Source organism: Sinohyriopsis cumingii, chromosome 11 (assembly GCF_028554795.1).
Source record: "Sinohyriopsis cumingii isolate HCF-2022 chromosome 11, ASM2855479v2, whole genome shotgun sequence".
Taxonomy (NCBI): Eukaryota; Metazoa; Mollusca; class Bivalvia; order Unionida; family Unionidae; genus Sinohyriopsis; species Sinohyriopsis cumingii.
The window spans coordinates 5,032,857-5,055,675 of NC_142971.1; the positions used below are offsets into that span (position 1 = coordinate 5,032,857).

Consider the following 22,819-nt stretch of genomic DNA (forward strand, 5'->3'; position numbering starts at 1 on the left):
AAACAGACTCCCATGTACCGTGGAATCAAAAGATGAGTTGTGTTCCACCTGTTGGAAGATAGCCATCCAGACCAAGTCCAACACAGAGTCTGTGGCTACCACACTGCAGAATGATTGTTGAGTTCACTGAAAGATATTCAATCCATATGAACAGAGTATGGTTTAGTCAATTTTTGGGATTTCCCAATGAAAGCTTGTGTATGGCAAGAACTGCTGAAAAAAATTGATAGAAAACAATGCTGATGTAAACCATTCAAAATGTCTGTGATTCCGCCATATTGTGGAAGTAATTTGAAGTTGGATTCTTCCCTTCTCATAATAAGATCAACAGAAGCTGGAGCTCTGGTCCAGGTGGTTGATAAAGGTAGGAGGAGGAGGGAAGAACTCTGAAGATAAAAGGCGGAAAACTTCTTCAACGGAAGCTCTGAAGGCTGAGTCATCCTGCAACATAGTGAGATCAGGAAGTTAAGAAGGTGCCTGAGAGCAAGCATCAGGTGAGGCTGACACTTCTTGAGCCGCCTGAGATGAAGCTGGAGAAGAGTGTTGAGGTCTGCCACTCACAAAAGTCATGAAGAAGAAATGGTGAATTCCAATGGTCACTGACTGACCAAGGGTTGAAAGAACTGAGAGAGGCATCTGTTGAAAGATGAGATACTAAGCTCGGCATCATAAATGGAGTGCTGTGAGGCCATATTTAGGTTAGAATGGTCTCCATAAATGTCCATCTACTCTGGGTTCGACAGACTGGACAATAAATTGATTTCTGAGAAATTACTGTGTAGAGGTCTTTGTACCTGAAGATCCATTGTAGTAGGCATGTGCCAGTTGAAAAGGAAATATACCACGTTTGTAGGGAGGATGTTGTCCAAATCATAATGTTGGGATAGGTTACAGGATGTTTGATCCATGTGACCAGACTGTATTTGTGGAGCAAAAGGATGCTTTGTTTTGTTCGTTTGCTTGGTGTTTATCCTCAACATTTCTTGAGTGAACTCTCTTATAAGGCAAGTCCTAAAGGTACAGCCAGCAACAAGGAGTCCTGTGGTGGCGACATAGGTGCCGGAGCTGTCTCTGTGTAGATTTCTGGCATTTTGTGGCTGAAGAGCCCTTGTTGATTTATCTCTCACAAAAATTCCTGAACTGAGGTCATATCAGTAAGTAGGCTCATAGTGTCTCAGTCCTTAGTTGTGAGTTTTTGTGCTTTGCCCATGGTTTTATCTGTGAAACAAATAGATCAGAATTTATAAAACTGTTGTAGCTCTGCATCTGTGTCTTATTATTGAAAACAAAGATGGAGCAGAGCTATGCCTTATAGCATTACTGGTAAATAGCAGCCAAATTTAACAAAGCTATCAAGCATTTAGGTAAAAACCAAAATAACTCACCATATTACCTGTGATTGGTTCAAGGACGACCCATACAGATAAATGCAGTGAAGTAATAAAGAGTTTTCTATAGGTCTCAGGGTCTTGCATGTTTACATAATTAAAAGCTCAAACTTATTGTGAAGCTGCATAGGCTACCCATGCAAGTACCTAAGTCCAATTAATGTGCAAAGGTGATAAAAGGTTGCTAAAATTGTAAAGGCAGAATTCTGTTGATACAGAAAGAAAGACAAGTTGGAAATTTAGATGGAGTAGGCTTTCTCTGTGAAGTGTGAGGTCTCCTTTAACTTGTATCAATGTTGATTCTGGCTTGATTGCGAGGTCTCTCACTGTGAGACAGTTATTCTTGGCATGAGGTTAAGTAGTAACTGGGATATTCAGGGTTTTGCCACCAACCCCTATATCAAGGGAGATCACTCTGCCCAACCAGCACATAGGTGGCCAGATAATTTCAGCTCTTTTTAGCTAAAACGTTTATCTGGAAGGGTTGGATTTGCGAGGTAGTAGTTCTCCTAAGATATTATGATGGAGTAACCTATTTAAATAAGAAATCACTTGTCTTAGCCACTGGTATGTCAAGGTTCTTTAGAAATAAACCTCTATTAATCATCTGTCTTCAAAAGCCACTTCCCTTGTGTGGCTGCTTGTGACAGGTTTGAGTATATATTCAAATACATTGTAAAGGCAAAAGTGATTCTTAGCTTGTTTCCGATACAAAGAGCTATTCAAAACAAGTTTTCATTACTTGGGTTGATTCATTTGGAAAAGCATTCCAAATGAACTAAGAGAAAGTTCAACAATAAATTCATGGTAATATTATTGGAAAAACGGGATGAAAAATTAAACTTTGTTTAATAGTACATGACTAGAACCTCAATTATACATAAAAACCTCCACCTTCATTGTTGGTGCCTACCTATATTATATAAATAATTTTGTAAATAAATCAGTTTTAGCATGGTCTTGTATAGTCTTCTTATTGTGGTCGCATACAAATGTAATGAAAATTATATTTTTTGCTTAAAACCATGTGAAAAATAAAAACTTAATGCATTTTTATTTTATTAGGAAATAGACTTTCACTTTAGGCATGAGAAAATGCACGAGAGAGAAGTTTAATCAAAGTCTATAATAATTCATGCAGATGTGTAAATAATAGGGGCTGCAAGACAGATTAGTTTCACAAAACTAAACTAATTGTGTCACCCTCTAAAAACAAAGCCCTATTTTTATTTTTTATTATTATCCTCACTGTTTCTAGCTCAATGATTAGTAAAAATGAGCTAATGTTGCTGTTGCAGAGTTAATGCCATTTTTCAGAGACTTAAACCCACATGGATAGAGGTGAGATGTCTGTGATCTGTAAATGCAAGTGCCTTTGACCACTTGGCCACCCTGGGCTCCGAAAATAAACTGTGTTGATATAATTATAGATGTGATGATGGATTTATCAAATTAAACATGGAAAATTCAGATACTGGACACTTGTCTTTTTATATAATCTGAATTGAACACTCTGTACTGAGAAGGAAATGTTATTGAAAATTAGGTTTCTCTGAAAATACACGCCCCATTACATAAACATTAGGAATCAAACTCTGCTACCTCCAGAATCTACTCCCACCTAAAAGACTTTTATATTATTATAAAAGACAAAGGAAAGTAATTCTTACAATTAATCTTCCCTTACCCCCTCCCACCCAACATGCTATGTGTTCACCCATATACCTGATGTGTATCAGTTTAAGCTTAATCATAACCACTCAAGATGCTCACATTTGCTGGGATGGGTGGGAGGGATTGAGAGTAATGTGAGCAAGTATTCTAGGAGAAACATACTTTACTATAAAGTTTCTGTTCGCCATCAAATACATTACCTGATCACCTTATCATTAGGAAGAATTGGTAAGAGAAAGGAATGCAAGAAAATCTAGATAAGGCAATATGACAAGGATGAATTTACTCCTCATGTACAGAAGCACAACCAGATGATCTCAATTATCCCTTGGGTTTTGTACATGGGTGCTGCCTTACCAGCAAATATTTTCTGAGCAAATCCAGCAAAGATTATAAACCCCATGCCCCAAATGATGGTTGTGCTATCAGGATCTGAGCCTGGTGATTATCTGGGCAGGTAGCAATGGCCCAACAAGGTTTCATCCTTGTCTTTGCAATAACATCACATGGATAGAAGCTATCTGGAGAAAGTAAACTGTGCATGCCAGCCGACTGACCACACAATATTTCAAATGGAAACATTACATCTGATTACGAGAGTCATTAAAACGGCTCCAATTAAATAACCTAATATTTTCATGAAGCATTCCTGATGCTGAGACAGCTCAGAATATGGTGGTCACATAGCCAGTGCCTAATGTCAAGTCTTGCTTTCCCAATCGTTGATATAGGAAGAGCAGCTGTGAGGTGCTATGATGCTTTCTGTGTGCCTCAGATAGCACCCAAGTAAATGAACAACATGATCCAGCATCTTTGCTTCTCTCAATGGATTAATTGAAGAAAAAGGGTGAATGATTATTTCTTATTTCCTGGTAATAACAGGATGAAAGACAGACAGAGAGTCCCATTCTAGATGAAGTAGCTAGCCTCTAATTGATAATGAATTAGCTAGAAACAAATTCTGATAATTTTGGCCCTCCGTGCTTGAGGAAGTAATTTACCATCAAAGAGCTGTTAGAAATTATTACTGTCTTCCCATGGATCTGATTAGAAAGTGAAGAGTATAGCCCTCATTTCCAGTATTAACTATCTTCTCCTGTACTATATGTTCATGAAGCTGGGCAGTATGTGGGCCCTATAACACAACACTCTAGCATCATTTTCAAACCACAACTTTAGCTGGGAGCTTCCTAAAATATTTCTACTGTCAAGTCCTTCCTGTTTACAACTGGCACTGTGAATTTAAATTGAAATCATGCCCTGTTGATCTAATTCATCAGAGACAGGGCTCCACTGCCTTTAGGGGCAGCAGAGGCAGAACATGTCCTCAGTTGCAGTGAAAAGTTGAAGATGTGACAGAAATCGATGCATTGCTGACCCAGTCAATGCATTTGGATCTAAACAGAACAAGGTTGATACTAGTTAGGACTACATACTACAGACAAATTGCTGAGAGGTGATTAAGATCAAACTGTCCCTGTTCACCACCCAACTTAAAATGCAATGAAGGGAAATTTACCCAGTGATTCAGCAGAATTTGGTCCAAGTATGCTGCCATTGATGTGAAGGATGAACTGGAAACTCATGTAGTCCTGATGAAGATCCAATGTCTAAGGGTCAAACTGAATGGAAGAACACAGAATTGACTTAATTAGCTGAAGCAAACCAGGTGTATAGGAACATGACAACATGCCAGATCAGAGCTGATGCATCATATATTTGATGCAACTTAACAGCTGTATCAATGCTGCAATCTTCATAAAGAACTTGGAACAGCAATAAACTGATTGAGCTGTCTCAGGTCTACAGCCAGTCTCAATTTCCTGTTGACTTTTGGGACAAGCAAGAGTCAGAGTGAAAGTGCAAGAGTCTGGAGGCTTTAAACTCCACAACCCATCTTCAAACATTCCCCATTACGGAACTATCTGGAATAGGGTTGACATATGAGAACCACAGCCTTTCCAAGAGTCCTGAATTAGTCAATCATTGTTTGAAAAGAGACTGATCCAAGCCTGTTGAAAAAGGAGTCTGGTTACACTGAATACTGACTCCAGTGCATGACAACTACCTGCTTTTACAATCAGATGCAAAATAGCTAAGGAGGCCAAGTCTAAAAGTGAGGAAACTGCAACAGTTTTCCTCCTCTGCTTAGAAGCAGATTTAATACTTGTCTGTGAATAAAACAGAGGATGGACTTATTTAAGGCATGGATATCCATACCCAGACCTAGAATATCCTTTAGGATTGGTAGTTATGTCTATTTAATTTGTATACTGTAATTGGCATTTGTCCATAATTGATGGTAGGGGTTTGGGCTTATAGACTGGTTGGCACCAGTACAGCTAGTATGGGTTTTGTAAACTGTCATGGATGGTGAAGCCAGATTGTTGTCCCACGCATCCAGTCATACAGGAACTAAGGCTATATGTGGTCATATGGATAGCCTTATGTCCTGTAGAGAGTCTTCTCCACTTGTACTCCAACTTGCTGGTAGACAGTTACCATGAGAGCTTGCAGTAGAATCCCCAGAGCCTGCATTTCCGATGTAGCTTGCTAGATAAAGTGATGCATACAAGATTCTAATAATATGTGGATGTGGCCCTTTGAACTATAGCTGTGATATCTAATGAAACATTAGCCATCAGAACTGTATGGGGAATCTTAATCAGGGGTAGGCTTGAGGTGTGTGTGTGTGTGTCTGTGTGTGTGTGATATGAGGGCTCATATATCTGCATCTCAAGACTTGAACCAGAATCTCTTCTTCATGCTCCTTAGTTGCTCACAAGTTGTTGGAACACATTTTTTTAAACCATGAACTGCAGACACAGCATGGATTAAAAGAGGAGTGAGTGATTGAGTGATCTGGATTTTTAATGTAGCTTTAACAATTTTCCAGTCATATTGCTATGATATATGCAGTCTGGCAGTTAATAATGATGTCAGGCACTGGGGCATCATGTAGCATCATGTCCCAAACAGTCACATCATCCTGACACCAGGCCAACTAGTCTTCATACTAACCTCTTAATGCTGATCACCAAGTGAGGCAGCTCCTAGTACCATTTTTATAAGTTTTTGGTATGACTTGGTTGGGGTTCAAACCCACAACCTCCTGCATCTGAGGCAAATGCTCTAACTACTTAGGCCACCAAAGCAGTGATTAGAAGAGGAGCAATGGTGTGTAAGTGTCTTTAGTGACAATGAAATGCTTACACTTTCTGCAGTTTAATTTTCCTCTGAAATTATGGAAAGAAAGAATGGGCATAATGCAAACATGAGATAAAATACAACCAGAAAAGCCAATAAATACAAATGAACAAGTCTGCTAAGCATTCAATAAAGACATTAAATCATAAAAATTCATGAATGACTCAACAACAAAAAATGCAATGGATTGAAGAGGCAGAGTAAATGTGGTTGCTAGTCTTGAGCTAAAGCTTAAATTGGTCAACATACTGTGACCAAGCAGCAAGGGGAAGTAATTTGGAAGAGTAACTTCCCATGATCTTTGTAACAGAGAGGGCTGGATTCATGGAGGTAGAATAACTTGTTCACCAATGTTAAACTGATTGCTCAATGTATTTGATGAAGACATAAAAATGCATGAAAAGCCATATTCTGTCACATTCTTATATATCAGTGCTTTCAAATAAATGATTGCTAATTTGATCAACTTACACGTAAACAAGGTTCAGAGCAAGTGAAAAAGACCCATTAGAAACTAATTACAAATAAAACAAAAGAAACAAGCTCTTACAATATATAAAAGTTAAAAACTTTTTATCAGTACCTTCATCCTAAATGTAAAATATCATTTTCAAGATTAATTTTGCTTTACCAATGAGAACTGCTTGCCTAAAGAGCACCGATAAAACCAATGTTTATTTTGCTCAGTTAGAATTATTATAAATATTTTGTTTGGTCCCAGGAGGACTTGTACTACACTGTTCCATCTGCCACATTCGTTGAACCCTATTAATCCAGATAGTTTGATCTCATAAATTACCTCTGTTTTCTTGATTAGATCAAGCTCTTCTTCTGCAAATGTCAGTGGTGCTGGTGCATTCCTTGAAATTAGATGCTTCTTGTACCCTGAGAGTGACACATCTCCCTAATGAATGAAAAAACTTTTCTATTACCATGCACGATGAGGCATGGAATAATGGAATGTAATATTGGCAGGCTAGTCAAAAAGGATGACAACAGACTGACTCCATACGTGTTTACTTTAACTCACTTTAATCTGGAAGTGTTTAAGTCAAACATCCTCATTTCTTTATGTCTGTAAATACAGATTTGTCAAATGTACTAATTACTTTTGTTTCAAGGGTATATATACTGAAGCACATTATATGAGAACTGCAATATACAGAAAAATATGATACACTGAGAACAGCATAATATACAGCATTATGGTATAGCAGTCACAATCACATTTTTTTAAATAATGGTGCTTTGAAAAAGGAAATGATGAAATAAGACTGTTTCACCTTGTTTTCTTTCAACCCTATTGGCATGTATTGGCATGATGATTTTGGTTACTTGGTCAATATTAGTACTGTGGTATATCTGGAATTGTGTCATAACGAGGTGCATTTTAATGGGAAAGAGCTGCAATTACAAATTAAAGACATCTGTCTGACAATCTGGTTTACAGCATGAAGTCTTGTTCAACCAGACTCTTTGACAGCTCCAAAAATTCTCAGCCATGGGTAAAATGTCTCACTGACACCAGTTACTGATAAAAGGCAATTTGGTAAAACTTTGTCAAAGTGAAATTTCACATACATCTCAAACTCAGAATTTGTCAATTGTTCTGCAATCATCCAAGCTTAGATGATAGCTAATATGAATTTATAAGTACACCTCTCCCTCGATAACTCGTGCACAATGGGGTCCACAAACACAGACTGCACTATAAAAGAGGTGTGAGTTACCAAAGGACCTCCAAAAAGTGAAAAAAATCACTTTGATATTGAGAAAACCATGGGGGTGAAGGGCGTTAGGGAACTGGGCTGTTTATTGACTGAAACCTCATTTTACAATCACGTCGATAATTTTTAATAAAGCGCTTTTTCTAATGAAATTGTTCGGTATTCTGTTTAAATAACATTTATTTTCAAAATGTCCAACATATGAAAGTTGTTCCAATTGGTTTCAATATCTATCACATGTATGTGAAAAAATCTGTATATTACGTGACTGCTTCTTGTTTTCTTGATGAGTCTGGTTCCCATAGTGGCATTTAATATTATCTTGCCAAATCGGGAGTCCTCAGAGCAGGGAACTAGACTAACCATTGATACACAACCAAACAAGATTCCATTTTTATAGAAACATGCGACATTTATTTCGTGAGACAATCATCTATGTTAAAACTCAATTTCTGTGTTGCTCAATTAGTACAATATTGATGTCATGTTTTCACTGGAATCAATAATGAAACTTCTTATCATCCTTGAGGATATCTCTAAGTGCCAGTTCAAGAATTCTCTGAAACTCTCTTGCCCACAATTGTCCGTATCTGTGAAATCAAGCTCTTTATTTTATGAAGTATTCATTTCGCTTCGCTACCTTGTTATCTTTGATCACAGTTATGAAAGAGTCTGTTAATTTTAGGTAGTTTACGTTACATACACAATAACATTTATAAGTGTTCAATTGATCAAATGAAGTGAGAACACATGACAAAAGATGAGGGATGCTAGATTTTTAACTTTGTAGGATTTTCGTACCTATTAAAGTTTCTTTTATTCCACCTCCTTTATTTGATTCAAAAGACATAATTAACGTGATAATACAAAGGAGGCCAGCTTTTAATTCAGTACAACAATAAAACACATACTTTTGGAAGTCAGTTATGAAAACATGGTCAGCAATTAATTAGGTTATCAGAGAAATGCTCATGGACATAGCTGTTACGGTAGATTGATACATTTTACGTTTATATATTGATATAAAAAAATTAATTTGTATTTATTTATTTAGAAATTTCATTACATATTGCTAATTGCAGTGTACCAGGAATGTCGTTTGGAAGGAAAATGTTAAAAATTGAATGACCTATTTTTAAATGTGATATTTCATAGTATTGATTATAATGCACAGGTTCTATCTACCATTTTCGATGATAAAACGAGAGATACATCAAAGTTTCAGTTATCAATATTGATCGCGATTTTCTTCAAGTTCAACAAATAGGGATGACTTTTGGGGGGTATTTTCTGGTTTAAAAAATGGGATCCATGCATGACCCCATGAATAAGTGGTTCATGAGTTACCAGGGTGCGAGTTATCGAGGAAGTGGTGTAGATTGGACAAAACTACATTTTAAGTGAATGGATGGCAGATCCAAGTCTAAGGTGCCTGTAGTTGGCTATATATAATGTAAATATTGTTTCTAATATTTTTTTGTATGGCAACAGTTCAGAGGAACAGTACTGGACTCTACAGTACCTTGTTAACACTAAAGAAATCAGTGTATTGTTATCAATATGATTCACAAGAAGCATACTCCTTGTATTCCTCTTTCTCTTAAATAATATCTAAAGGCAACTGCCATAGATTTTGTTGTGTGCAACACATCTTTTTTTTTGGCCAAGATTTCATTTAATTTCATCTTCATTTAGAATACAAAAGAATTTACATGAAAGACACACAATGTGTTGTTCCCTGACATGTGGCATTCTGTGTGCCAATCACTGACACTTGATTTTATGAGGTATAATAATATCATATAGTTTTACACACTGTTGCAAAACTTCTAATAATGTCACTTAGCCATACCACTGAGTAAGTTATTAATGTTATGTGATAAACAGAATCACAAACTTGCATTCATTTGATACTAAACATATTAAACGTAGTGAATAACACAATCATAATATTATTCAACATGTTTTAAAATTTCATATAAAAAAGTGTAAGGACCGCTTTTTATTTTTATCAAGGATATTCAATCATGTTTACTGCAACTTAATTATTAAGGTAGATACAAACGTTTAAACCAACAATCAATACTTGCTTAGAAGTCTAGTCAAAGTGCAAACAACATAATATAATTATAATAATTATAATTCTATAAACAGGTTTCAGGTACTATCTGATTTGTGTATAACATGTAAACAACTATGGGGGGGTGGTATTCTTCTCTATGTAGACAGTTCCATTAGTTATAACAGACGTGTTGATCTAGAGACTATTGGGGTAGAGAGTATCTGGATCAAAGTAACCCTTGCCCAATCAAAGCCAATACACCTATGTTAAGTTTACATGTCACCTAGTTCCACAGCTGATTGAATTGATAGATTTGAGGTACAAATTCGAAAAGCATTATTAAAGGAAGATTTAGAAACTATCATATTAGGTGATTTTAACATTGACTATATGAAAACTGTACCATTAACATGGATAAGTAACTTTGAAACTTACAACTTTACTCAATTAATTAATACCCCAACTAGAGTAACATATAAAAGTGCTACTATCATTGATCATGTCTATACTAATAAACCTGAAAACATAAGTGACATTAATGTGCCAGTGTATGCACTGAGTGACCACTACCCAGTCTATATAACTAGACACATAGCTGCCAACCATCCAGGCTCACAATTAGTGAAAACAGGGATAAAAAGTCGTGAATTTGGACATGAATTAGTGAAAAATTCCATGACAATAACTCCATTCACTCTGACCGTCAATGCTATACTATATCAAATTCGCAATATAAAACTAAAACACTACATATATGCAGAAATATTTATTTATCAAGACATGATACTGCAGCAGACCTGAACTTCCTCAACTGCTTGATCGTAAATGGTGACTTAAATTGCTGACCAATTTTCTGCAGCTAAGGAGGCCCTAAAGTCTGTCTTATTTTTCCTCACTAGAGAAAATACTCTTTCGCTGTCACTGTTGCTGTGAGGAATGCACAGGATCTGCAGCACTTTTGGTTCTTCCACAGGAAAATTTGGAAGCGATTTTTGAGTCTGGGAACATTTGTCAGAACAAATGTTTAGCATGGTCTCCAGCTGATAAAGGTAGATTGTGTTCGACAAGAAAACTCACAAAATAAAGCTACAGCGTTGGTAGCCTGCAGGTCTTCCGCCGATGGCTTAAAATATTCCAGAGCTGAAATCTGTGAATTCTTAATTTTTCCAACTTCTAAATGTTTTTTGCAACCGACGTGCTTCCTCACATAGTCTCTGCGATGGCACACTGAGTGCAAAAGCATGATGAATATCAATGTTTAATGACAGAATGCACAGCCAATTTTTGATATATTCCAAATTAAACTTCACGTTTCGAGTAATACATTTCTTTTTCCTTGGTGGTGAAGACATTTTCAAGATCTTACATGCGATGCTGAACGACAACTCAAAATCATTGTTGGTGACGCATGGGAGGAGCAAAATTCCGGTTAGGCCTCAGTTTCTCTCAAAAGCATTTGTAAAACTACTCTTATACATATAGATTAAAATAGGCTAAAATGGGCCAACTGTACTAATCGGCTGTAGATCTACTAATATCGCGACCAGCAGTACCGGACTGTTTTGGCAACTGCGAATATTACAACTAGCGCTTAACAGGAAATCAGTTATTTTTATTAAAATTTAAAATAATTGATGATTGGAGAATTCGTGAATTTTTGGTTTGCGGCGTGAGTCCATGAATCGCTGAAAAAGTCGTGAAATTCACACCAAATTCATGAGGGTTAGCAGCTATGTAGACATGTTCCTAAATCATCTAAAAATGGTCAACACATTGAAATACAATACAGGGACTTTAAAAAGTTTGATGAGGAAATGTTCTTAAATGATTTAGTTTGCAAACCCTTCCGATCAGTCTGCAATATAGCTGATGTCAATACTGCCTTAGACAAATGGTATCGGATGTTCAAGGCAGCCTTAGACAAGAATGCCCCAATTAAAACAAAAAGGGTTAAACATCAAATTACACCCACGTGGATTACCCCTGAGATCAATGAGGATAGGCATCTAAGTGATAATTTCCACAAGAAAAAAGACATGAAAAGCTATAGAAAGTGGAGGAATAAAACTAAGCACCTGATAGATAAGGCAAAAGAGAACTACTATAAACAGGCTATTCATGAAAGTAAGAGTACCAAGACATTGTGGAAGCATCTAAAAAAGCTGAACCCACCCAAGAACAGTTGTCTTCCCCCTAGACTTAAGCAAAATGATGATATAGCAACATCTGTAGAAGACACTGGAAATGTTCAACAATTTCTTCATAAGCATTTCCAGTAACAGTATTCAGAACTAGACTAACATCCCAATTGAACTTAATGCTCTTCTTTTATTTATAAGAGCTAATATTCCTAATGATAATTATTTTTCAATAGCTACTGTTGATGAAGCTGATGTTTTTGATATGCTAATTAAGGTGAATATTAATACAGCCTCTGGACTGGATGGCATTGGTCCACAAAGTCTTAAAATTGCTGTACCAGTAATAACAAAGTCACTAACACATAACATAAACTTAAGTATAATAAGTGGTAATTTTCCAGAAACACTGAAATGTGCAATGGTTATACCTATCTTTAAGAAAAGTGAAAAGGAGAAGCCAGGGAATTACAGACCAATAACAATTCTACCTATATTGTCAAAATTATTTGAAAACCATGTAGCCGTTAAGGTCTATAATCTTTTTGAAACATACTCTCTATTTCATAAAGTGCAATCTGGATTTAGAAAGTACCACTCGTGCCAAACAGAACATACCAAATTAATTGATCTCTGGATGAAGGAAATGGATAATGGACACATGACTGGGATTGTTTTCCTTGACTTCAAGAAAGCCTTCAATCTTGTTGATTATGAAATTCTGCTGCAAAAGTTGAACTGTTACAGGTTTGACAATCCTTCTTTAAACTGGTTTAGATCATACCTAAACCAAATGGCTCAACACGTAAGCATTGGCAATATTAGCTCTCAAATGTGCACTATTCATTCAGGGGTCCCTCAAGGGTCAGTTCTAGGCCCCCTCCTCTTCCTTATCTATATCAATGATCTACCACTAAATAATTAATCCACAAATACAGATACATTTGCAGGCGATGCAACTTTGTATACATCTGGGTACAACAAAACAGGATGGTAAAAATGAAGGTAGAACAAAATGTATGATTTGGGAACATCACAAAAGCTACACAAGTCAGGGAACCCAGAACTATCTCTTGCAATAAATAATCATACGTTAGAAAATGTCAAACATGAAAAGCTTGTATGTGTGTCTGTAGATAATAATTTATTATGGAATGACCATATTGATAAGATTTGTAAAACACTGTCATCCAAAACTGCCCTTCTCAGCAGAATCAAGAAATATTTACCTATGAAACTCGCAATCTATACTACAAGTCATATATTCTTCCAACAATGGATTATTGTTCAAATGTATGGAGAAACTGTGCTAAATCTGAGCTTTGACAGGATTTATAAACTTCAGAAACAAGCATCACGCATAATTTTAGATGCATCTATTGATCATCCCTCAAAAGCATTATTTACAGAACTCAAATGGTTCACAATATATGACAGGATAGATTTTCACAAGGCAGTACTTTTATATAAATGTCTACATGTAACTTCACCAGAGTATCTTCAGGACTTATTCATGCCTTTTTTAACACAAGTTGAGATCAATATCACATGGAAACCTTCTAGCACCAAAACCAAGAACAGAGCAATTTAAAAAAAGTTTCCAATACTCTGGTACAGTTCTGTGGAACAAGCTTCCACTACATGTAAAATCTGCTGAAAATATTACAGTATTTAAGAAAGATATCATGAGCATGTGTGTGTTTTGTATAGATAATGGAATTTAATATTTTAATACTAAACATGTTAAAATAAACAGTAATTATTGCTATCTTAATACAGTGTGCACTGTTATACTCTCGTTAAGAGGGCCTCAAGGGAGAATAGTCCTTGACCAATGAGTCACCCTCTATAAATAAAGCATTATTATTATTATTATTATTATAATAAAATTCCTGAACTGTCACTGTATGATGTGCTGACAGACCAGACACTATGTTGTTTGTTTTACTAATCAGCCCAAACAACCTGCATAGACCCAGATCTGCTGGCACATTATGTGATGGTAGATCTGGGTCTATGCAGTCTGCAGTTGTACTTGACTTACAAGCAAGTATATATGCTAATGATTTCTTCATTTTCAAGGGTATAAATCCTCTTGGTTTTAACTAAAATGACAATTCATGTAGGTACAATAATCAACAGATATGATCGATGGGTCTTTTTCAGTGAACAATATCATGCTGTATCTATAAAAAGAAAGCATGAGACAAACCTGTACTGTTCCAGAGATTTCTTCTTTAATTTGTCCGCCTCCAAAATCCTTTTTCAATGTGGCTCTTGTGGCTGCATACAACATTTTCTGTCGAACCTGACATGAAGCAAGTTGGAAAAGAATTCATTTGTAGGAGAATCTACAGAATCTTACTGAAAAAGTATATACCCAGTGCATGGGAATGATGACTGTCCCAACACTGTTATTAACTTTTTAATCAATAAATTTGACAACTTTTTTAAGCTCTACTTTACGTCTTTTCAAAAGTCATGATTATGGGGAAATAACTCCGCTTTTAAAAAAGAGGGGCCCTAGTGATGTGTACTGATGTAATTAAAAGTCAACCATAAATTTATCTGGCAATTTAGTAAAGATTATTAAGTAAGATATCTCATTTAGTATTACAATTCAGTCTTGAATGTTTACCCAGAGTAACAGCAAAAATGTTAATAAAGTGGAAAATAAGAACACAGAAATAATATTTAATAATAAACACATGTAGGACAGTTTTACTATAAACAAAATGTGTTTGGAATGAGAAAGCAACTTTCAAAATTGAACAGAGAACAAAATTCTTAGGGAAAATAACTCAAAACATTCAAGACCATGAACCATTACTTACTGGTGAAAAGTCAGGACACCAATAGATGAAGATCCACTCATATCCCATATTGTTCTGACTGTCTAAGCGATACAAAATGTAACATGGCTGTTTCTCTTCTAGCAAAGGTAGCACCAGCTTGTCATAATGTTACACAAGTTAAGATCAATTATTGCAATTGGAGACACAAACATTTACAATAATTTAGAGACCATATAAATAGTTCACTTTAGTAAAGTGTTTGCAAAATTGAAATGTATCATTCTGCACTTGTTTTTAAGTGTTAAATCTAGTTACCTCTGCAAATGTGTGAAATAGGTTTTACAGCCATATCAATTTCTACCATTTTTTTGATCACATAATATCTGGAATCATGTGAATTATGTAAATTTAATTCCCTCTATATAATAGATAATATGAATCCTTAATGTCTGCATATTTTAAGACACAATGGAATGAAAACAATACACCATCATAAAAGAACTTGATTCTTGCATAATTAAAAATTACGACTAATGAAAGAGAAATTATCAACCTTAACCATATTTCATGATCTCCTGTTTAATCTATTTGCATTTTGAAAGTATGTAATTTTTCTCATGAAACCTCAGGCAAGGAAAAGTTCCAAGAACAAATTTTTTGCTGATGCTTTGAAAACATAAACTTGAATGTGATATACAAAATGCTTATAAGGTATAAGACATAAACAAAAGTTAAATTTCTGACATATAAAGATAGGTCCATAAATGCTGCATCCAATATGCCAAGTTTCATCCTTTCATCTAGCAAATCTTAAGCTACAAAGCAGTTGGAACATGTGACTGAAACCTTTAGTATTGACTGCTGTTACTTTCCATGCTCAGGTTAGAACTTCCCAATGTAGTATGCAACACTGACCTCCTGTTACTTTCCATGCTCAAGTTAGAACTTCCCAATGTAGTATGCAACACTGACCTCCTGTTACTTTCCATGCTCAAATTAGAACTTCCCAATGTAGTATGCAACACTGACCTCCTGTTACTTTCCATGCTCAAGTTAGAACTTCCCAATGTAGTATGCAACACTGACCTCCTGTTACTTTCCATGCTCAAATTAGAACTTCCCAATGTAGTATGCAACATATCTTCTATAAAAAAAAAACATCTTAAGTTAGTGAACAAAAATGAAAGACTTTAAATGATGCATGAGACACCTTTGTAATAGGACTCCATGTATGGTATGCAATACACACTCTAGTAAATTAATGATGTATAAGTCAAAGTCTATAAACTTCATTCACACAGCTTAAAAATTATCCAGCAGAAAGGAAAGTAGGGCCCATTACTCTGACCTTGAAAATTATACACACAATCAAGTAAGGGACACAACTTCTACTAATGATGTGAAAGTAACCATGCTTCAAGCTTAAACCATAAACACACACACACACACACACAGAGTACAAATGCCATGTTAGCTATTGTGGTTGATCTCTCTAGATTACCAAATGTACTCAAATGGATACCAGACTAACATCAGCTGACTACATGACAAGCTTTGTACGTAAAGAGTATACTTCTTGTGTAATAACTACCAATTGCTAATAAAGGAATAAATTTTTGCAAAAAGTGCCAGACATTCTCAGATCAGAACTGAAATTGAAAACAATTCAACTAAACAAAAGGAGGCAGAGTCCTTTGATCACTATTGAAAAATTTGCTGTTAGAAAGATTCAAACAAACACCATCAATATATATTGGACTGCAGTGGGAAAATGGAATCAATGGACAGGGATAGCTACAGCCAGATGTTTGTGTCCTGATTTTATTGACAAAATGGTTTTGCAATATACTGACATGGGGTTTTCACCTCCACTGACTATTCAAAATTATTTTAAATAACATTGACATAAGTTTTATCACATCTTATAAACACATATATCTGTCCTTCTTTCTTGTCTCAACTGCCAAACAAGAGGTCAAGATATTGAAATTCACACAGCATCCCAATTTTTTCAACTTTTTAAAAAATACATTTTTTGTATTTTTATGTTCAACTTTCTTTAAAACTTGCTCAACCCATTTTTTAATTACTTTTTTCTTATTTCCATCCTAGCACAGGCATGAAAGCTAGTCTCTAAAGATTTCTCCAATGCCTCTTATACATTTGTTGATTTCATCATTTTCTCTCACAAGACTGTTCCTGCAAATATTAAAATTATATACACATTTTTCTTTATCATTAATTAATAGCGGTAAAATACAAAACTACATTAAGTTTATGTCCAATCTCTCCCAGAGTTATTATCACTACCATAAACTTAGGTAACAACATATTAAAATCAGAAGAAAATGTAAAGGTTGAATAAGTTCAACCTGCACAGTAAGAATTCATTCAACATCCTTAAAAATGTCACTTCACCCACATTCATATAAAGGATATCTTTATCCCAAGTCCCAATTGGACCCTTTTTTGTGTCCAGTTCTAGATTTTCTGAAAAGAAAAGAAAAGGAACAATTATAATGAAGCATGAATACCACACCATTGTGACTGAAATGATCTAACTGCAGAACTTAACCAAAGTGCAATGGACAGATGGAAGTATAGACAAAGGTAACACTTTATATGAAGTATCACTTGTGGTGAGGCATTTTAAAAAATATAACAAAAATTGATTTTATGCACAAGCTTCTGCCATTCTCATGGCAAATATAAGAAACACCAACAAAGTAATGTACATGAATACACTACTGTATTACACATTTTCCAATGCTACAAAGTTTAGATTTTAGAGCTAAAAATTAGGTTTTTATGCTCAAAATCTTCGAGAATACAGCTCCACACACCATATACTCAGAGGAGAATACAGGGCCTTGTCCCATATACTCAAATGGTATAGATAATACGTGGTCATTCCCCATATACTCAAAAGGTATGGAGAATAAAGGCCACACCCCATATACTCACAATGTCTGGAGAAAACAGGGTAATTTTATATGCACTCCAAAGGCATGGATAATAAGGGCCACACTCCACATCGGCAAGTACATTAGAAACTTGAGATTGCCCAAGGAGAATTTCAGTTTGTCCATGGAGTTGGGCAAGTGGGTTTGTAAATCTTTGCATTAGTTGTAGAACCCCTCTAGGACACATTTCTGTTAAAAATAATTAGAAGGGATTTCCCATTATCCTTTTGAATTTACATTTGCATACTTTGGAATGGATGGAGGTATTCAGATCAAATAAGTATCTTAACCTTTTACAATTTTCAGATTCTTATTTATTCTATTTATCTTAACAGTAAAATAAAAAGTGTATACTGTACTGAATACTTTTTGTATGCAAGATTTTAAAATCTTTTGTGACAGTTCTTAGAGATTACTGTTTTCCAATGAAGAAAATTCATAATGTTTTTGCATTATTTGCATACTCACATGCCTGGGCAGCATCTCACTTAAAGAGTTACACCTGAAACTTTTGCAATCATGGCTGTGTCTGTGACATTACAAATTTGGCATTTGTCACATGTACAGGAAAGTGTTCAATTCTTTTTCTAGACAATTTCATGTTTAACAAACAAAAACATTTTGTTCTGACAATCTTTGCAGACCTATAAAATCCCTGTTCCTATCTATCTGTCTGAAGCACAGGTTCAGTGCTGTAAAAAACCAAAACTTTTTTTACTTACCCCCCCCCAGTATCAACTGACAAGTTCTGGACTTGATTAACCTTTACTTTTTTCAGCAAAATATGGACCATGTCCCAAGCTGTCAGACGTGGATTTTTCAGCTGTTTTCTCTACCAAAAATCATGACCTATATTACTGAATCTGTTCTTGATTAACAGTGGTGTTTTTCACAGCACTGTCATTTTGCAGTTGATTATCATACATCATAAAATTGTCTCTTTATCAACAGCATTTCCCAAGTACTATGCCAGTGTTAAATGCATGCAATTTTCCCAAGTACTATGCCAGTGTTAAATTCATGCATCATCATTTCCCAAGTACTATGCCAGTGTTAAATTCATGCAACATCATTTCCCAAGTACTATGCCAGTGTTAAATTCATGCAATTCATGCAACATCATTTAAAAGGAAAGTACTATGCCAGTGTTAAATTCATGCAACATCATTTCCCAAGTACTATGCCAGTGTTAAATTCATGCAACATCATTTCCCAAGTACTATGCCAGTGTTAAATTCATGCAATTTTCATGGGTCACACAAAGAAACATGCAATCAATTATATATACATGGCACATCTATGAAATACATGCAGTCAATCCAAATTTTTGTGGTAGAAAGACATGCAGTCAATCCAAATTTTCATGGTAGAAAGACATGCAGTCAATCCAAATTTTCATGGTAGAAAGACATGCAGCCAATCCAAATTTTCATGGTAGAAAGACATGCAGTCTATCCAAATTTTCATGGTAGAAAGACATGCAGGCAATCCAAATTTTCATGGTAGAAAGACATGCAGTTAACGCAATTTTCAACTTTACAGTCGTATGATGCATCAAATATTTTTCATTATATAATAACAGGCTCAAATGATGATTTTAGTGCCAAACTATTAAAACAGGATAATGTATCCAATTAATTTGAATTCATTTTCATCTCAACCAAAGTTGTAGTTTTGGTCTACATTTTTATTATTGAAATATCTGAATCAATCTAAAGCTAAAAAGGAGATAATTTTATTCGCCTTTCCTTATTTCTGCACAAAATACACCCAACCCTTTAAACACATATAGGTAAACATGACAAGATGACATACATATAGGTAAACATGACAAGATGACATACATATAGGTAAACATGACAAGATGACATACATATAGGTAAACATGACAAGATGACATACATATAGGTAAACATGACAAGATGACATACATATAGGTAAACATGACAAGATGACATACATATAGGTAAACATGACAAGATGACATACATATAGGTAAACATGACAAGATGACATCTATGTTGTTGTGAATGACGTATGGACATATCTGAAGAAGTATTACAACCTGTATAACAAGTATGTTAATATGGTTTAAAGGGGAGAAATCAGCTTAAGGAAAGCAAAGAACATAAACATTCTGTGTCAAGTTTTAAGTGTAAAAACCTACCATCTCTGATTGCTATTTTTATTAATCGCACACTGCCATCTTTGGATTCTGCAAAAAACCTCAGCAAATCTTCTGAGGCTGAAAATGGATTGAAAAATCAGTTTGCATAAAAGAATATTTACAAAAACAATAAAAGATTATTTGAGTTTTCTATACAATGAGCTCTTAGCTGAAATTGCTGGTTGTCAAGAAGAGAAAATCAGAATCTAATTCTAAACCAGAACTCAAATTAATCCTTTTAATTATTTGCCAAATAGTAGATATCATTTTTTTCAGAACATCTATTTAGCTTTTCAGGAAGTCCACATAACTAGTCATTAGAGACAAGTATTATCATTTCCAAAAATAATGGTAACATAAATCTCAGTGTCATTAACAATTACCTAGTCACCCTGAAATTGCCAACACGTACCAAAATAATCTTTCACAAGCCAACATCTGAGAGTCTGCATGCTCTGTACATTTCATTGGTTTTTCCCTGGTCAGTTTAATGATTAAGGAGGAACCTATTCTGGCTAAGTCAGTTCTAGCTAATCCTGTTTAAATATTAAGTTAAAATATAAATATTTATTCTGTCTCTTAAAACATGATTCATATAGTGAGCATTCATATTGTCACGCCTTGCTACTGACCATAAGATGGAAGTGACAGACCCTGAAAATAAAGGATCAATAAATGAATGAAATTGTCAACAATACATAACTTGCAGAATATAAAGCATTATGAAATGATCATGACCACTCTCACAATGTTTTGGACTAGCACGCAGTCAAACACATTGCAATCCTGAGCTTGCCTGAGCCAAATATGAGCTTGTCCCTGGCCAAGTGGATTTCTCCAGTTATGTGACATGATTTCCTGCTCAGAGCATATATCCCAATTTTCAACCATGGAAGTCGAGGACTTTGTAAAATGAAAAATATATGGAACTCTTGTAAACTGTACTCTCATTCCTGTAAAATTCTTCTTTCTTTTCTTTTAGTTTTCTTTTGGATCATCTGTAGCTTGAACCTCTACATCTGACTAAATACAAGTACAATATTACTCAGAATCTCACATTTCTTTAAAAGATTTCAAATTTTTTAACCATCCTTCAACATCCTGATACAACCCTATCATTTCCACTTCAAGCGAACAGCTTGGCTAATGTTAATCCCATGCCATGTTAATACCTCATGATAATGCTGACAAGCTTCATATGTGCTGTGATGCTAGATGAGTCTGCTAAGCTAATTAGGGCTGCCTTACAGCCCCAATTCCTGTTGGCAGCCCCAGAATTTTTACGCTGCAATATTCCAATCAAAAGTTAATAAATTCTGCTTGCCAGAACTTTCTCTCATTCCATTCATATTTGTTATATGTGTTACTTCAAATGGTCATTTTATCTTTTTCCTTAAAGGGAGTTGTCTGAAACATATTAAACCTGTTGAAGTGATTTGATCATAATATACCTGCCATAATACGATGTGTCATGCCCAAAACACAATTTTAATTCATCTTAAAAAAATATAAAAAAAACTTCAGTATGTGTATGTAACATGTAGCATGTTTAAACAGTAAACAGTCCTGCTTGGGGCAGCTGATACAGGAAACTCTTATAAAGACAATTAAAAGTAGTGAAAGTAAAGTGTAAACAACAACCATTTCATGTATTTATTTTCTGACAAAAGCTGTTAAGTCAATGGTGGACTGATGTCTGTGAGCCCACTGTGTTAATTTGCATAGGTAAAGCTCATTAAGTGGAACAACACAATTCATTTAAGTTGTAAGTAAATCAAAGAGATGTTATATGCATGTTGAACAAAAGTTAATACACATCACTGCTTTGAATAAGAAACTTTATTATGTATTAAAGATTATTGGCAAGTTTGGGGACAGTGACAATATTTCTTTGAAGTCAGATTTTACTCCATATATAATACACAAAGCAAGATTACTTCATTTGTTGCAATAGTGTTCAAACATGATTAATTTTAAAAGAGTAATTCAGAAGAATAAGCTATCAGCAAAGCCCAGCAATAATAAATCTCAGAACTCCAGGTTGACAAGTTTTACTTTGTGAAGCACAACAGCAATGGGCAGCATTTAATTCTTTGCACATACCATAAACAATAAATCAACACAAGTCCTTCTGGAGTGTACAATGTTGGTCAGTATAGAAGCAACATCTGTATCTACCATACTGAATTGAATATTATCATATTTATCTTTATTATTATTCCTTATGTTAATCTTTTTATAATATTATTTGACCCATGCTGTCCAAGATAATTTTAGAAATGAAATAAAATGATTGAAAGACAATAATAAGCACATGCTCTTGTTTGCTCAGTTGATTTGTGCTGTCAGACCATTAATACCTCAAGCATTTATTACTGCTGTTTTACCTGTAAAACCCCCATTAAACATGAAAGTACTACATCCCCCCTCCAACAATGAAATGGTGAGTCCCACTTGTGATGATATGTATTCATATTTCTAAAGATACAATCATATCTCATGGTCATTCATGAAGAACAACTCAGTTCTGACCATTACAGTACCATCAAGTCTCTAGTGAGTGCAAAGATAAACACTAATAATATTTGTATTACCTTCAAACCCCTATTTAACTACTGCAGCTAATTAAGCCTATATTTTGCCATCTAATGGATTTTAAAGAATAAAACTTGTCTGTTGATATTTAATGTCAGTGTGG

At 35.0% G+C, this 22,819-nt stretch overlaps 1 protein-coding gene across 1 annotated transcript in view; it reads right to left on the bottom strand.

Annotated features, from left to right (window-relative positions):
- The window catches only part of LOC149787550 (twinfilin-2-like), a 49,706-nt gene that overhangs the window by 24,419 nt on the left and 2,468 nt on the right, over positions 1-22,819 (bottom strand). The window contains exons 2-6 of the mRNA XM_089973696.1: positions 20,122-20,199; positions 17,429-17,481; positions 15,031-15,156; positions 14,409-14,504; positions 7,069-7,173 (exon numbers count right to left, since the gene is read on the bottom strand). Coding sequence (XP_089829822.1) covers positions 7,069-7,173; positions 14,409-14,504; positions 15,031-15,156; positions 17,429-17,481; positions 20,122-20,199 — 458 coding nt within the window. The remainder of the gene's footprint in view (positions 1-7,068; positions 7,174-14,408; positions 14,505-15,030; positions 15,157-17,428; positions 17,482-20,121; positions 20,200-22,819) is intronic.